The sequence below is a fragment of the Pithys albifrons genome, chromosome 15 (genome assembly GCF_047495875.1).
Source record: "Pithys albifrons albifrons isolate INPA30051 chromosome 15, PitAlb_v1, whole genome shotgun sequence".
In the NCBI taxonomy this organism is placed as follows: domain Eukaryota; kingdom Metazoa; phylum Chordata; class Aves; order Passeriformes; family Thamnophilidae; genus Pithys; species Pithys albifrons.
In genome coordinates this window covers 14,598,167-14,611,038 of record NC_092472.1, presented here as the reverse complement: position 1 = coordinate 14,611,038, position 12,872 = coordinate 14,598,167, and the positions used below count along the sequence as shown (strand labels likewise).

Sequence of the window (12,872 nt, the reverse complement as noted above, 5' to 3'; positions counted from 1 at the left end):
GAGAAAAATCAAACGTTTTCATGGAAATTTCCATTTTTGAAGAAAAAAAAATAAAAGAAGGACTAAACTTGGATGCATTTATATAAATATGGAAATGAAAGCTGTTTCCTGAGCCTTGTCGCCACCCCAAGTCCAGCCCTGCTCTCCTGCTCCCTCCAGCACCAACTCCCCCTGCGCTGAGATTTATTCCCAAGCCTCTTGCAGCATCACCCCCTGCCCTCCTCTGGCTTCAGCTCTGCTTGCAGCAGCCTCCCCTCCTTCAGCAAATTGTTGCTTTATTTTCAGCAACCGAGTGGCTTTGCCAAATGGCAGCCGGTGCCGCAGCCTCGCTATTGATGGATAGATAGGCTGATGGTGCACATCCCAAGGGTATTTTGAGGTAGTTTGAGGATGTGGAACATCCTCCCAGGGCTCGCCTCTGTCCAGGTGATGCCATGGGGACCAGTCCCCTTGGAGCAACAAGCTAAGGGAGCAGGGATGGAGATGGGGCTGATTGAGGAGCTGAGTCTCACTCTGAAAACTGTCTTTGGGATGTGCCTAACAGGGATGTGAGAGGGCCGATGGGACAGCACGGTGATGGGTGTGTGTGGAGCAGGGGGGACCAGCACACACACTGCCATGCTTTGGCTTTTCAAACTCCTTGCCAGCTCTACAAGAACAGGCCTCTTTGCTTCTGCCTTGCTGTCAGCTGGGGGTTTTTTCTTTGTTTCTATAGAAAATCCCAATTCCCCCAAATAATCCAGCTAAGAGTAAGAAAAAAAAAATACTAATGTGTCATTGCATTCTCTTCCCATCCTCATCCCTCTCTCATACACAGGCCTTGAAAGCACACTGAAAGGTATTCAGCGTTCACACTGCCAATTGTCACATCTTTCAATGACAGATTTTAAATGAATGTTATTTTGCAAGGGAGAGAGAGAGGGGGGAAAAGAAAAAAAAAAAAAGAAAGCCCACACTGCTCATCCAAGAGCTGACAAGTCCTAACGGGCCTCATTTTCCAGAGACAAAAATAACTATTTTCAAAATTCACAGCAGGGCCTTCGCCTACACACGCTGCACCAAGAGAAACCTGTGGGGAGAAATGTAAAACACATTGTGTAAATGGAAATGCACCATGCATCCCAAACGTTTTTAAAGCTATTTACCCCCTTTCATCCTCGCCAGCTCTCCTGTGAGCGCATGTACGCACGCTCACACCCTGCCAAAAGCACCGGAGCCCGGCGCTGGTTCCGGAGCTGCCTGGCCCCCAGCAATCAGATGGGCTCCCCACGGCAGAGGTGTTTTCCTCCCCACGTGTGCGCTGCTGGAAGAGCAGTGCCCATCTGTGGTGAGGGGATGTGGCGGACTGCTGGCAGGCTGGAGACATCCCCATCATCCCTGTCCTCCACCGTGGCTTTGAAGCCCTGCAGCTACAGAGCAGCTATAGCAGCCTCTGCAGAGACCTTCTTGGGATCCTCCTTCTACCCCAGGTTCAGCTGCGGGATGTGGGGATAGGGACAGCTCCAGCAGTGGGGAGGGGCAGCCAGGGGTGGGTGGTTGGTCGGATGTGTAGGATGCATGGAGAGGAAGATGGGTGCCTAGAGCCATGCACCTGGGGGGGTCTGGACAGACAAATGGTGGGTGAAAGGGTCTGCTGGGTGGCTGGCCCATGTGGAGCCCACCAGAGCCTGGGACAAACCAGCCTCCCAAATGTAGGGCCATAGAGAATGACCTGAACTCCGAGTGTATCCAACTATGTTTCCATAGGCTGCTCCTGGCCCCCCAAGCCAGTGGAGAGGGGAATTCATAGCCCCATGTGAGGTTCCTGTAGCAGCATGACTGAGTCCAGCCACATCAGTCTGAGGTCTGATATCCATGGTCAGGAATCCATCCTTGCACAAAGAAATAAAATAGGGAAATGCTGTGGTCTTGGGTTTGGGGGTGGTCTTCGAGTTCCCAGAGGAAAAGCAAAGGCAGCAGCTGCCTGGCAGAAGGCTGAAAGCCAGGAGCATGTAAATACAGGAAAATTGTGAGGATCAACCTGTAGGCAGAGCTCCTCACATTTCCTCCTGCTCTTGCAATGATGAACATTTAAAGCTTATGATTGGCTGTGGAGTCCTTGAGGAGTCTTTGGAACAGGGTGTGCACAGGCCAGCCCAGCTCAGCACAGTTGTACACCACACCAGGCACTGCAGCAGAGACCACATCACCCTTCCTGCCCACCAGGACTACCTTGTGCAGCCACCACTCCAGCCAGAGAGAACTGTTTTGGGGTGCATCCTGGAGCAAAGGAGAGCAAGAGAGCACTGATCACCTCCCTATCTGTTCTTCTCCCTCACTCCCGGCCCATGGCAGTGCAGTCCAGAGCTCCACCCTGGCCAGGATGGATTGATGCTGGGGGAGTCTCCCATCAGATGCGGTTGGACATGAGCCTGGTGTTCAGCTTACGGAAGAAAGAACGCAGCTTGCAGATCTTGCACTTCTTCTTCTTGTTCCTAGTTTTCAGGGGCTCTCGGCCACCTTCCCACTCCTCCTCATCATCCTCACTGGCCCAAGGTCCCCAGGCACCGCCATTGAAGTCCGGGTGCGCCCGGGGGTTCTCCGCAGGGTACCGCACTGGGATGGCCGTCCGGTTGTAGTGCACCAACCTCGTCAGGAGCGTCCTGACCACATCCGGGCGCTGATCTGAGAGGTCGTAGCGCTCGTAGGGGTCAGCAGTGATGTTGAAGAGCCACACAGACTTCCTCAGGCCATCAGTGAGACGCTCCAGGTTCCACCAGCTCCCTGGGAAGTTGGTCAGAGTCTGCGGGGGTATCCAGTCACTGTACCCTGGGTCGCCAGTAAGGAGCTTCCACTCCCCAACCCGGATGGAGGCTTGCACAGCTGTGTTCCAGATGCCGAAACCATCCTCCAAGGAGCCATACTTGGCGTGGTTGTACAAAGGGTCGATGTTGTGCAGAATTTCAGTGCGTGGTGAGTCCTTGCCCTCACTGATGGCAGGCCAGACATTGTAGCCATCCAAGTCTGGCACATTGCTCAGGTTGCCCCCAGCCAGACTGACCAGAGTTGGGTACCAGTCTGTGATGTGAACCAGTGCCCAGCTTGTCCGACGCTTGCGCTTGATCAGGGGACTGTGGACAAAACCAATGCCACGGACTCCCCCTTCCCAGTACGTCCCTTTCCGGCCCCGTAGTGGCCAGTTGCTTCCCCCAGAGAAGGTCTGCCCACCGTTGTCAGTGGAGAACACGATCACACTGTTGTCATAATAACCGTACTTCTTGAGGGCCCAGGTGATGTTCTTCACTGCCTCGTCCATGCAGGTCACCATGGCAGCGTACTTGCGGCGGGCGACGTTGCCCATGGAGCGGTAGCGGTAGATGTACTCCTTGGGCGACTGAAGAGGCGTGTGGACTGCCTGGAATGCCACATAGATGAAGATGGGCTCCTTGGGGTTGTGGGATGCCAGGATCTTGCTGACACGCTGGGTGTAGAGGAATGTGGAATACTTCCCACTCTGGTCCCAAGCCACATCCTCTCCTTCGTGCAGGTCGTAGCCGCAGACACCTGGCCCGTCGCAGTTGTCGTAGGTGTAGTAATCCACGTTGCCTGTCAGGGAGCCCAGGAAGGTGTCAAAGCCCCGGCGGGTGGGCAGGCACTCCTTCTTGTAGAAGCCAAGGTGCCACTTTCCCACCATGTGTGTGGAGTAGCCAGCTTCCTGCAGCTTCTGTGGCAGGGTGATCTGGTCAAGAGGCAGGCAGTTGGGCTGCCGAGGGCGGATGATGGAGTGCTGAAGTCCTGTGTGGATCTGGTACCTGCCAGGAAGAGCCAGGAGGAATCAACGGTGATGGGGAGGCAGTGCTAGGTGGGGATGTAATGGCACTTTCTGTGCTGAAGACCCAAAATACATCCAGATTTCCATGTCACCCAACCCAGCCCCATAAAAGAAGCTCCAGCCAGAGACAGAGAGCTCCTCATCCATCCAAAAACACCAAAAGCAGATGCATAAAACACAGAGAGGGACTCAGCAGACATCTCACAAGGATGTCACCAGCAGTTGTCCCCACTGCTGCCACCCTGGTGATGTGGCTGGGCTGTGTCAGGGCTGGGCAGCACAACCAAATGCATTTGCAGTGTCCCACTTGGATGCCTCCATCATACTTCTTTCCTGCTTTGCACACCCCAGAGATGCCTGGGACCCCTCAAGACTCATCTAGAGAGAAGAGAGGCCTTTGCCTGGACCCCAGTGGGCCCCAGGCCCACATCCACATCTGGGGGCACCTCCCTGGGGCCCACTCCTAAGCAGCAGATGATGTGGTGGGTTCTGCCTCCTGCAGTGAGGGCTGACCACCCAGCACTGCTTCAGAGAAAGCAGTCTTATCCCAGGATAAGACCTGACTGTGCTGCTGCAGGAGAGAGTGATGGAGAAGCATTCATCCTGCTTTGGCCAGTGCAGCACTGAACACACATGCAGGGATGACATGGACCAAGGGACTCATAGATGAAGGGAAGAATGATCTTTCAACCCAACAGGAAATCCCCAAGGGCCAGTGTGGCAGCCATATGGGACTACATGGGGATACAGCTCCTTGCCTGGCACCAAAGCACCTCATGGCCAGAGACCACCCTCTCCCAAACTGATGCCCATTACCCAAAAGCATCCACATTTTTGGCCTTGCTGCTATTTATCCTGTGTGAAAATCACTGTTCACCCAGGAAGCCTTCCAGAGAAATCCAGATCTTCTGAAGGATCTCCATCATCTACCAATACACCAGGGCATGGGTCTAGTGGTAAGCTGGGCTTAAGCCCATCAGAGCTATGGAAGGGACCGAACCAGGGACACAAATGGGGTGTCAGCGGGCACTGGCTTACCTGCCGGTTATCAGCTGGCTCCGGGACGGGGTGCAGATGGGCTGGATGTAGTAGTTTTCCAGCTTCACACCCTCTGCTGCCAGCCTGTCCAGCGTCGGTGTCTGGATATCTGAGCCATGATACCCAACATCATGGTAGCCCTGGTCATCAGTCAGGATGAAGATGATGTGGGGTGGTCTGGCAAAGGCAGGAGACAGCGATTTCTCCATGGTGTCTGTGGCCACGTCAGCCACCAAACTGGGCTTCATCCAGTCCCAGGATAAATAGCCAAAGCTGAGCAGGCTGACGAGCGAGAAGCCCGTGAGGGCATAGACGGCCATCCTGTAGCACACTGTGCTGCCTGCCAAGGGAGTTACTGTCCCAGCATCGTCTCAGAGTCACGAAAATAGAAAGTTTCCCCCTCCTCCAGAAGAGCTCCCCGACTTAGGGGATGGTCCAGGCAAATCCCGCAGAGGGTTTTGCGGGAGCAGTTTCCATGAAAGCACACTCGAGTACACACAAAGAGCTTAATCCGCCGGGGCTGGGTTGCCTTCAGTCAAAAGAAAATAAATACCCGTGCTGCTCCAATCAAACACATCTGCACGGCAGGACGGGCTCCTCGCAGGGTCTGACGCCGGCCCGGAGCCGCTCACCAGCGTCCCGAGCGCTGCAAACACTTCCTGGCTTCCTGGGGGTTTCTCCCTCGTGTTATTTCTTCATGAAGAGCTCAGTAAAATCCTTGTCAGAGAAAGTCGCTGGCTTCTCCCCTGCTCCAGCCCTCAGCCTGCCCGGGTATCCGGACAGCGCACTCGAGATACGATGATCCTTTAAACTCCTGCGGAAGAGGGTGCTAAAGTTCAAGCCCAGGGGTTCCGAGTTCTCCTTACGCTCCGGGCAAGAGCCGCCCTCTGCTTTTCCCAACCTCCGCTCCAAGGCAGAGTCCCAACATCTGCCCGGGACGTGGTCAAAGCCGCCAGGTTTATGGGGAGCTGCCGGCTCGGCCCCTCCCAGCTCAGCAGCTCCAGGAAAAAGCCGGGAAGCCCCAGAGCACGCAGGGTCCTAAGCGTGGCATTCCCTGAGCAGCGATGCTTCCCTCCCTGCTTGTACCGAGATGTGTGACCCTTGGTGGGATGCTCAGCCAAAGCCCCCGCAGCGTCCAGACTGGGAGGGCAGAGGGAAGGACCGGATCTCTGGGACGGATTGTTGGGGCCAGCTGCCCACTTTGACAAGATCACCATTTAAATAAATCGTGAACAGGGGGAAGCTGCAAAAACTTGTTTGAACACACCCAGTTTGAGTAAAACCACCCAGGTGCTTGCAGAGCACTATAGAGCACGGTGGGTGCTGCTGCACCCATTTTCCAAGTGGCAAAACTGAGGTGGGGAGGGGCCATGGTGACAGACAGGCAGGGGGAAGGTTTGGTGGGAATCAGAGACTTCTGCCAGTGCAGGGGTACTGATCTGTGCTTTGTGTGCTGGGACAAGGGGCTAGGGCCCTGATGCTTCAGGAGAGTTTTTGGGAGAGACCAGCAACTCCCCTGTGCAATTCCTTCTGCCAGGTTTCATCAGGCACCAGGAAGCCCCCACATCTGGAACACATGTCACCTTCCTGACTTTCCCCAGGGCAGGAGTTGGCCCAAGAAGGGAGATTTTGGTAGCACAAACCCTCTCACATACACCAGCCCTTGGTAGAGCCAGATCTGAGCCCTGTGGCTGTTTGCACAGTCCTGAGGGGAACCCGAGGGGTCCCAGCAAACAGAGCACTGACAGCCCCCCAGCCCACCCAGCCACCCCCTTCACCTGCCTTTAGGACTGCAGGGCTGTGGTGGGAACTCACTGAGGCGTTCGGGAGGAACTTCAGAACTGGCTCCGAAGAGCAGCAGAAACAGACGGGTCCAGGTCCTCTACATGTCCCCCTCCTGGATCCCCTCCTCTGGGTCCCTCCATGGGCTCCCCCTACATGTCCAGCCCTTCCCCTGACCCTCCAGCTCCCTATGCCTCAAGTGTCCCCCTTACTCCATGCCTTCCTGCCCGATAGGACCCCAGGCACTGTAGAGGAGTGAGAAGGAGGGATCACAAGGCTCCCCAATTCCAGGGACAGGGGTGACTCCCAGGAATAGCAAAGGGAGGATGGGCTTCTCCCTCCTGGCTTTACACACAGGCGGTGGGGATGGGGTCAAGGACAGGCACTGGGACAGAGCCCATTTCAGCCAGGGCTCAGGGATTTGCAGGGTGCAGGGGACAAGAGCAGGAGGCAGGATGGATAAATGTGTTCTGTGCCTCTCCCAGCTGGCAGGAACCCCTGTTCACTTGATGAAGCACAGCAGGACTGGATTGAGCCCTTCAGCAAGGTCTGATTAATCCCCAGGGGTTTATAACTCATGTCTTCCTCCTGCTTCTCTTCTCCCTTTGCCTTCTTCCCACCATTTGCTTCCCTCTTCTCCCCCAGATCTTTAGTTTTGAACAATACGCTCCTTGGAAAAACCTGGGCCTGACTGAAAATAAGTAGAGATGGGTGACCCTCCACCTCCTGGGCCCCGAGTGCTCCTACATGCATGGGTCCATGCACACCCCAAACAGAGACAGAGTTTATTGCCAAGGATTGCAATCAGAGCTCTTTCCAAATAATAAATAATAGTCCATTTGGGTGAACATTACAGATGAACAAGGAAATTGAAGTTGTCAGGCCTGAGGCCTGGCAGAGAAAGTGTGTTTAAGGCAGCACAGATCACTAATAAACTGTCTTGCTTGGGGCCAGAGGATGAGCAGGAGGGAGGTTCAGAAGGGGCAGCAGAAGGGATGGGTGGCCACAGGAGTGGGGCTGGAGCCCACTTCTAAGGAGCAAGAACAGAGCTGAGCACCTCCTGGGTGCATGGACTTGCTGCTCCAGCAGCATCTGCAGCCATGTGGTGGGTTGCATTCAGCTCACGCCCTAGGAATAAGGAGGCTCAGGCTGGAAGACTCATCCTGAGTTTAAACTGCTGTCAATGGCCAAAGCTCAGAGGGTTGAAAGGAGGGCAGGAGGTGGCAGCAGGGACATGGGCACATGCTGGCATGGGGAGGGGACCTTCCATGCCCACCAGCTCAGTGAAAGCAGTAGTGGGTCCAAGCTGGCTCTGGGTCTGGGAAAGAAACAGCAGAGTTAACACAGCCCAGGGAGCTTATCCAAGAGCTGAAGAGTGAACAGTGAATTTGTTGGCAGTAACCCTTCTCTGAAGGTTCAGGGACAGCTGGCTGGATCCCAGCAGCACACAGACACCTTCTAGGTGCTCCTGCAAGAAATGATAAAATGGTGAAGAGCAGAAAAGGTATAGAGAAGGCACTCCAGATCCCAGGAAATAGGGTATGATGGGACCCTCAAACCAGCCCCACTGAAATCATCTGACACGAAGCAGGAGGAGAGAGCGGCTGGTAGTGCAAAGGAGGAGTAGGAAGGAATGACAAGCCTGGAGTTTTGGGGTCAGGACGATTTAAGCCGTCTGCACAGCTGCTCTGAGGGTGATTAATGCATCACAAGGTCTAGGGATGGAAAAAGTACTGAGGGCCTGCAGGCACCCCCCCAACTGCTCTTAATTCAAGGCAGTCACTCGTCCAGCCTCACTCAAAGATGTCTCAAGAGCCAGGAGCTTCCTTGGAGAGCTCCAGCATGTTGCACAACGGGGAGATTTCCCCTGGCAGCCGGCCCGGCTGTGGATGCTGAGCCAGCCAGCAGACCCTGCCTACTTCGGTCCTGCATCTGCCCTGGCAAGGACAGCCCTGCTCCTCCCTGTCAAATCAACTGCTGTGACAAATGACACTGAATCTCCATCCCAGGCTGATCTGCAGTGGTGTCACCAGTTCCAGGTGATGGGGAGCCCCATCAGGTGAGCTGTGTGCTGGATGTGGGGCTGGCAGCAGCTCTGCGGGCAGAGCATCACTCTCCCACAACCCAGTCCAGGCCTTTCACATGCCTGCAGACCCTTCTCAGCTGGAACCAAGCCCCCTATGCACAGGAATCACTCAGCAGCCATGGTAAAGCCACCAGACAAGACCAAATATTCTTATATTCTGCATTTTGGTGATTTTAAACCCAGCAACATGACCTGTGAGGCAGAAAACCCTGACCAGTGCCTGGACTGGGTCCCTCCATGTCCCTGCAGATGGCACAGCTCCTTGCATTTGCACAGCTGGTTCTCTGACTAAATATTTAATTATTACATCTTTTTTCATATATATAATTATTAATTTTATGTGGCCTGGGGCAAGAATGAAAATAAACACAGCCCTTCCTGCTTTTTTCTCCCCACCACCCCCCAGCTCCGGCCGCACTTGTGTTTTGGCTCTGAAAGTGCTCGCTGCAAATGGGGTTATGCAAACAGGCTCCACATATTTCTCCACGCCTGCGATCTGCCACGAGGGCCACACAGCAAAGTTTAAAACTAAGACTCAAATTATTTTTTTTTACTTTTTTTCCCTCCTTTTCTTTATTTTTTAACCCTTCCCAAGGCCAGAGCCCTTTCAGCCCTCAATACTGCCTTTCTCTTGCCATCAATGGGGCATTATGGCAGGGGATTTATTGGAAGCAGAACTCCCAGGCTTTACAATGGGAGCTCTGTGCAAGGCAAATATTGCACAATCTGTTTGCACGCTGCCGGCTCACTGCCCTTCCCCCTCAGCAGCCCCTCTCACGCCTCGGCCTCCGGCCTGGTGAAACAGGACCTTAAAAATCAGAAAAATGAAAGGTTTTTAATAAGTCCCCTCTCTCCTGCTTCATAGCAAGACATTTGACCTAACAGGGCATCGGGGAGCCTCGCGAAAACACCTCTTGTTGCTCTCGCCTCTTAGATGTTTAAGGGTTTCCGCTCTCCCTGGCCAACGTGTGATGCATTTACTCTTTTATTGGCATGATGAAAGAGCTTAGGCAAGTCTGGAAAAAAGGGAGCAGTACCAGGAACGGGGAGAGGTTGTTATTTTGTCTAGAAAGGGGGGAAAAGGCTGAGAGGAGGGGTTGGCCAGGTGATTTGCAGGGAAGGAAGGAGGCTGGAGACATCACCAGACCTAAGCCCAGCAGAGGATGGGGCTGGAGATGAATGTCTCTCCACTGACTTTGGGAGCCTTCAAGAGGTCCTGGCCATCATGCCTTTGGCCTGGGGATGGATCATAGTGCTGCCCTGGACTTCTTGTCAGAAGCACTCTTTGCTCTCCCATGTCTTATCCTCCAGGGGTATCCCCAAGGACCATCTGCCCTCCCTGCCACATTGCAGGCAAGCAGCATTTCTGCCAGGCAGTTCCAGGACCTGCCTCATCCCCACCAACCCCCCAAATCCTACTTTTCCACTGCAGGACCTTGTTTTCCCCACCCAGAGCCCAGCACCTCTTTACATCCAGCCACATGGACCCGTGGATAAAAATCAGTTTTCTAGTGGCAACTGCTGTGGCAAGACCTCGACCAGATTACAGGGATGGGGTTTGTTTTGGGGGAACTTAGAGGTTTTTGAACACACCATAATTCACTCTCTGCAACCTGGAGCCAGAGGAAGAGAAAACAGCAAGTCTGCATCAGTTCCTGCTTATGCAACCCTGATCACTGCTGAAGGGACCAGGAATGGTGCAGCAGCAGCCACAGTACAGGGTGCCAAAGCCACGGGGGTAGCATGTTACAGGGCAGAGAGGAGACCATCAGCTGTCCCTCTGACAGTGGTTCTTGAAGCCCCCATATTACATGCCATTTGCACAGCTGAAAATAATCATCATCATCAAAATGAACTTGGAAGCTGTAGCACAATATTAAAGTCTTTTCTAATGTAAACCATAGCCTCTAGCAACACATGTTGGCCTTGGCCAGGGTTTATTCCCCATCAAAATGCTGCTGCTCCCCTTCCTCTGGTTCTGGTCCCACAGCACTAGCAAAATATCCAATAAAAGCCCTGAATAAGAGTAATTCCTCTCTTAGGCTAAGGAATTTTTCTTCTGTTTTTGGTCATTGTGATGATACCTCTCAATGACTCTAAAATTCTCCCATAAAATGACTTCCACACATTCCTGCTTGCTTTTGGTTTTTTCCTTCCCCTTCATTCAGGAGACTTCAGTCCATCAGCTCCCCTTCCTTTGTATAATATTCCTTTTCTTGCCTTTCCCCACTTCCTGGGAAACTGCAGCTCACTGCCTTCTCTTCTCCCCTCTCTAACAACTCACTTTGAAGAGCTGGAGAGAAGCCCATGGGTTTGGCACTGCTCCTTTCTTCCCATGCCTTATGGCAAGCTTTCCACATCGCCTGGGTGCTCTCCCTCCTCGTCCTGCTCTCTCTTCTCCAGTCCAAAATCCAGCACCCCCCGTGAAGTGAGGTGCTCCCAGCAGAGTCCCAGGGCTCGTGTGATGGCTGACAGTGTAGCTGGAGAATTCTCCTTCTGTGAACCAGGGATGCACTGGGACATGGATCCCCACAGATTTCAGGGGAAGCCATGCGAGTCTGGCTTTGCAGGCAGGACAGGCTGGAGGTGAGGAACCTGCCCACATATGGCAGAGTTTGATGGGAAGCTGGAGAACATGTGGACATGTAGGTTTGTGCCTGGTCCCGTCAGGCTCTCACGGCTCAGACTCCTGGGGTGGACACTGATCTGGTCCCAACACACTCAGCTTCTGGAAGAACTGAGATTTGCTAAAAAAAAAGTGTATAAAAAAAGGAGTCAGAGGTTCCCTGGCCTCAGGGATCTCTTTGAAGCAGAGGAGAAGGTCCCAGAGCTGCGGAAGGAAGGATTTAAGCATTTAGCATAGCTGGTTTCTGGCAGTGCTGCCATGTGACCCTGACACTGGCTTCCCCAGCTTATTGATTTTGGACTCCCCCACCCTCATTCCTGACACAATTTATCATGGGATGCACAGAAACTCCTCAATCCTCAAAGTATGAAAGATGCTGGCATCACCTCCAGCCTCACCCAAGCTGGGAAAGAAAAAGCAATTCTTCCCAGCACCCACCTGGCAAATGTCTTTCCATCTCACAGCCACTCCAGGCTACACCCCAGCACCTTCAGTGGAGTCCCTGAACAGGGGAAGGCCGCTCCCCCTCACCATGAGACAAGACCATCAGTGCTCTCCTCCTGAAAGCTGCCATGGCAGGCAGGTATACAGGAACCTGGCACACTCCTGGGTCCACAGGAGCATCCCCAGCCCCTCCACCACCTCCTAACACCCCACCAGGGTCCTGGCTGCCCTCCACAGCACATCAAGGGACCAGCCATCCTCTCCCCAGAGCTGGGCAGCCTCCTGGCTCCTTAAATTCCATCTTTCCTTTCAGGTGCAACCTCTTCAAAGGCAGAGGGTTTGGGCTGGCAGGAGATGTGACGGCCAGTGGGCAGGATGCCCACCCAGAGCTCTGCCCACTGCCCCAAGCCAAGGTATGGAGGAGGAGGAGGATGAAGCCCAGCACTCCCCAGCTTGGCTCGGGTGCCTGCCCCAGACAAGGAGCCCTTTCTCTGCACTGGCCTCAGCACCTTCAACGCAAGGAAAACACACCTGCCCGTGCCAGCCGGGCTTGCACCTGTATCCCCTTCAGGCCCCCTGTTTATCCAGGGTGCGTTTCCTCAGCACTCTGGGGGGACGGCGTGGAGGAGCTGCTGTGCCCCAGCACCAAGGGTTGTTTTCCACCTTGGCAGGAGGGTCAGGTGGAAAGCTCAGGAGGGGCAATTCAAAGGGGTTTACATCAAGGCTGGCCACAACCACACAGCTGGAGCAGGAAGAGGGCAGGGAGCATGTCCGGCCAGACCCCACGGCTCGGCTCTGCCCACCCTGTCCCTGCAGCCAGCAGCGAGCCCTGGGCACAGGAGCTGGCAGCATCTGGTCCCACCCTCTCAAAAGGTCTCTGTGCTGTTGAGCGCTGACTGGGAAGTGGTTCAGAACAGGCAAAGAGCCCAATTAGACACTGCATTACTTAATACAAAAGGTATCAATAATCTAGCAGGAGATGAGAGCTCTTTCTCACCCAGGATGCCAAAAGCACGAATTGCCTTCTTGTAAGAGAAAGGCTTAATTTCCATAGAACATGACAGACTAAAGCACGAGTGGGTGGG

The 12,872-nt window shown here is 54.1% G+C and overlaps 1 protein-coding gene across 1 annotated transcript; it reads right to left on the bottom strand.

The window, feature by feature from the left end:
* Positions 1-2,289: 2,289 nt before the first annotated feature.
* ARSI (arylsulfatase family member I) lies at positions 2,290-5,262 on the bottom strand. Its single transcript, XM_071570241.1, has 2 exons — positions 4,850-5,262; positions 2,290-3,791 (listed from the first exon to the last, which is right to left on the bottom strand). Exons 1-2 carry the CDS (start codon positions 5,167-5,169, stop codon positions 2,390-2,392), a joined length of 1,722 nt encoding a protein of 573 aa, XP_071426342.1. The 5' UTR covers positions 5,170-5,262; the 3' UTR covers positions 2,290-2,389.
* Positions 5,263-12,872: the final 7,610 nt, after the last annotated feature.

Coding starts and splice junctions, on each gene's coding strand:
- ARSI (XM_071570241.1), bottom strand. CDS start 5,169: ATGGCCGTCTATGCCCTCACGGGCTTCTCGCTCGTCAGCCTGCTCAGC. Junction 3,792..4,849: donor AGCCAGCTGATAACCGGCAG/GTAAGCCAGTGC, acceptor TCTTCCTGGCAG/GTACCAGATCCACACAGGAC.